Genomic DNA, 3,858 nt, shown 5'->3' with positions numbered 1-3,858 from the left:
GCTCTATCTCTCGTCTTTTTCGTGCGTTTATCAGTTCAGCTCCGATGGATGAGATAGCGATTTTTTTTTTTTTGATCAATTAATGGAAACTTTTATTTAATTTCCATATATTACATGAAGTTAATGTCAATGGACTTAACATAACGAGATATAGGTCCTTGATTGATAGACGTTCAATCGATATGCGTGTATCGTAGTTGTCGTGAATAGCATGTACGTGAAACCAATGTAATCTTTGTACTTATCGTAAGGGCGATCTTTTCAATAATCAAGACTCAGCTTCTGATCAAGTGGATAGCAGTCACAAACTAAGAGTAAGTGCTGGTGGGGGAAGTGGGATTCGAACCCACGCCGTTCTCATCGGCATCCCAGGGATAGTCCACTACACTAACCCTCCCCCGGATGAGATAGCGATTGGATATTTGTGATAGGTGTCAATTTTCAGTTCTGACTTTCATCATGTGACAATTAATCAAGCTGGTCTGTGCCCGTTTGGCCAAGTGGTAAGGCGTCTGTCTTGTAAACAGAAGATCGTGGGTTCAAATCCCACAATGGGCATTTTGAAATTATAATTAATTTTTGCATTTTTTTTACGCTTTTGGCTGTATATACTATCATACAATTTTTCCCGTTATTCGATATAGCTTTCATTAGTCCCTTTGGCTCCTTTTCATCCTTCAAAATCATAAATCTTGCAAACACTCGAATAGTTTTTTTAAGCAATTGGGAGAGTAACTATGATATCAAAATTACAAATATAGTGTCCGTGGTCACTTATTTTATGATTTATTATAAGGGTTTTCTATAGTGTTTTGTTGGGTTACTGCATTTATTTGGAAGTTTTCTCCTGCTACACTATCAGAATAATTTTGGCTCTGAGAAAAACCCAGTAAACTTTTTAAGATGCCGTCTTCAGTAATAGAACTAGCAACTTAAGGTTCGATGGACGTTTGGTCTTCAACTTAACGAGTTGATAGTAATTTCAAATTTTGAAGTACAACGCATTCATGATATCATCACACACTCGACGATTTAGCTATTAGCTCGTCACAATATTTTATCAATTGTTCAAGCTTTTGAGGAGAAGATTTGGTGCCAAGAAATCGCAAATGAGGAGATGTCGGCTTCCGATCTACTATCAATGTTAATAGTTCATTATAAACAATTACAATGTATATAATCAGCATACCAAAGAGAAAGCTTCCATTTGGGATTGCTTCAGCTTCTTTAGATATAGCCGCCCATACGATAGTATCTGCACCTTGCGCAGGTGTTCTGAATTTTTGACTGAAACGCTCGTAAAATGAACGCATAGAGGTTTTCACTAAGATAAAAGAGATAAGAGCAAACAAATAAATAGGCTGTATATTAAATATAAATTAACAATTCAAAGTACCTCCAGGGGTATCAGCCCATCCTTTGTGATCATACGAGGGAAATAGTTTGTATTAGCTACAAGAATATGTTAGTGAATCAGTGGGCTCACCTGGGTGCATCGAATAAAATCGTACTCCAGTGCTTCCATATTTCGTTGCCCAATATTCCGTAAGCTCGATCTGTGCACGCTAATTTCAAAAAGAGTTTATAAGTGAATTGCTTATGGTGATTAAGTTCCTTTATCTTTATCTTTACCTTGCTATTAGCATAAGCAAGATACCCGCTAAATTTCTCTTTTTTGAATTCAACATCCTCAGTATCTAGTTTGAGCATGTAGGCACCACCTGATGATACAGTTACAACTCGCCCACGTCCGCTAACTTGAAGTAGAGGGACGAGAAGAACCGTAAGATAGTATGTACCCAAGGTATTAATGGCAAAAGTTTGCTCTATGCCGTGAACCGTCTCTATTCGTTCACCAGGTAAGATTCCCGCATTGTTTATCTGTTACAAAATATGACATTGCTGTTGATGAAAAAGCTAGCCAGTAATTGATTCACCTACCAGAACGTCGATAGTCTCGTTAGAAGCATGTAATTTGTCCACAAATTGTTTCAAATCCGCGGGATTTCCGACATCCACAACGTGCAAGAGAACGCAATTTTCATCAATAATGCCGTCATTAGTCTCTTTTCCTACTTTCTCAAGTACATCTCTTCTCGCCAGTTCGCCCCGCTCTGCATTTCGACATAACATGTGAACTTTTGCGCCGCGCTTGACTAGCTCGAGCACTGTCTGTCTACCAAGGCCACTATTTGCACCTTCGGAGGATAGTAACCACGTAAATTATATGTTAATGAATTTATAAATGTATCATACCTGTGACAACGCAGCTCCAACCGTTAAGATCGACGTTGAGAGCATGTTTGTTGAAATCTTTCATATGTGCTTCATACCCAGCTGCGGTGAATGCGCGGTAGCCCCATGGCCAAAACACTAAGGAGCGCGGAATGAGAAGAAGTTGTTCGGAGAGTGTAGGCATAGAAAAAATTTAATTGCTGCTAAGTTTTGTCACTTGATAACTCAATGACTCGATAACGCACGAATTTGAAGTATAAATTTGATCGGGAGAGCTTGAGTGGAGATAATCGTCGATTACATCAAAAAATAGTCCGATATTCGATTATTTCGAGTACCATTATATTCATTGGGAATATGAAAGGAGCCATGTAGAAAATGGCATGATGTCACAATAAATGATCATAAAAAAATAATTATCGTAGGCGATAATCACAACCATATAGAAGATATAGAGATTAAGTTATTGTTTCACTCGGTTATATTTTATATGGCGACCTCTTCCTCTTCCTCTTTGCCGCCGACTCCCGCGAGCTGTCTCATCGCTTCCAGCGCTGAAATCCGGATCCGCTCTCATAACTCTCAGTGTATTCTCTCCTAAGCACTTACCGTCCATGTGCAAAGCATTTTCAAATGCAGATTCGCTTGCGAAATCTACGTAACAAAAGTTGCGCTGTTGCTGGGTATTACGATCGTGCATCAAGCGTATCCGCTGAATCTCAGGAGCTAGAGCACCAAAGAAGCCACGAATTTGTTCCTCCGTTACAGGCAAGTGTTTGAAGCCAGAAATGAATAGAGTATGCGGTAGCTACAGGGTACATTAGGTGAGTTTATCTAAGAGCTAGCTTAAATAAGCGGATCTAAGAAATTTTACTAAATTCAATTTGTGTTGTGTATCTGCTGGACTGGTATCCGTAATAGTAGTGCCGTTGGACTCTGTCATACATTCGCCTTCTTTTACATCCGAGTCTTTTGTTCCTTCCCTATCATCCTTATCCTTTTTCTCGTCGTTTGTATTGGCAGTTTTACTTGTAGAGTTGGATATGGATGAAGGCTGTTGTGAATGCGTTTGAGCTTCTTTCTCTACTTCAGATGATGTCGCATCAGAATTTATAACCGGATTCTGCTGCGATTGTGTTCCAACTGGTGTCGTAGTTGATGAATGACTAGAACCTTGTTGATGTGCCATTGATGTTGGAGCCGCAAGCTGCGCTCCACTCCTCCTGTATGAGAAATTGAAACCCTGTGCTTTCCATTCCGCCGATACTCGCCCATTACTAATGTCCAACACAAGCCAGCCGAAAGCTGCATCAGACAGGTTGAAGTTCCATGCGTTCTTGAATGCGGCTTCGTCTCCAGCCCTTTCTGCTAGGGTCGATTCCTGTGCCGAAGCAGGAACTCGGTTCACCACTGTCAGGAAGTTTTGAAGAAGAATGCGCTGCTTATCACTATGCAATTTATAAAAATATTATCAGAATCGACAAAAGAATCCATCACCTTTCGACCTCTCAGTGATTCAAATCTGCTTACTCTAACTGACTCTCAACTTGCGTCTTAATCCGCTCCCATACATGCATAAAGCTTTTCTGAGATTGCAGTAGGCGATTACGATAGTGCTCTTGA

The 3,858-nt window shown here is 40.0% G+C and overlaps 2 protein-coding genes and 2 non-coding genes across 4 annotated transcripts; 1 reads left to right on the top strand and 3 right to left on the bottom strand.

The window, feature by feature from the left end:
* Positions 1–325: 325 nt before the first annotated feature.
* VTP21DRAFT_t195 lies at positions 326–398 on the bottom strand. Its single transcript has one exon. It is a non-coding gene; the product is annotated as a tRNA-Ser (tRNA).
* Positions 399–486: 88 nt separating this feature from the next.
* Positions 487–558, top strand: VTP21DRAFT_t197. The gene has a single exon. It is a non-coding gene; the product is annotated as a tRNA-Thr (tRNA).
* A 458-nt stretch (positions 559–1,016) lies between these two features.
* Positions 1,017–2,419, bottom strand: VTP21DRAFT_3511 (uncharacterized protein; the record flags this gene model as incomplete). Its single annotated transcript, XM_069393822.1, has 7 exons — positions 1,017–1,132; positions 1,190–1,324; positions 1,397–1,417; positions 1,487–1,565; positions 1,633–1,881; positions 1,942–2,198; positions 2,257–2,419. The coding sequence occupies 7 exons, from the start codon at positions 2,417–2,419 to the stop codon at positions 1,017–1,019; spliced, it is 1,020 nt and encodes a 339-aa protein (XP_069249514.1).
* A 302-nt stretch (positions 2,420–2,721) lies between these two features.
* On the bottom strand, positions 2,722–3,812 carry VTP21DRAFT_3510 (uncharacterized protein; the record flags this gene model as incomplete). Its single annotated transcript, XM_069393821.1, has 4 exons — positions 2,722–2,789; positions 2,845–3,043; positions 3,110–3,683; positions 3,766–3,812. 4 exons carry the CDS (start codon positions 3,810–3,812, stop codon positions 2,722–2,724), a joined length of 888 nt encoding a protein of 295 aa, XP_069249513.1.
* Positions 3,813–3,858: the final 46 nt, after the last annotated feature.

Source organism: Calcarisporiella thermophila (genome assembly GCF_041956535.1).
Source record: "Calcarisporiella thermophila strain CBS 279.70 unplaced genomic scaffold VTP21scaffold_17, whole genome shotgun sequence".
Taxonomy (NCBI): Eukaryota; Fungi; Calcarisporiellomycota; class Calcarisporiellomycetes; order Calcarisporiellales; family Calcarisporiellaceae; genus Calcarisporiella; species Calcarisporiella thermophila.
The sequence above is the reverse complement of the archived record's forward strand: the minus strand, read 5'-3'. Positions and strand labels throughout refer to the sequence as shown.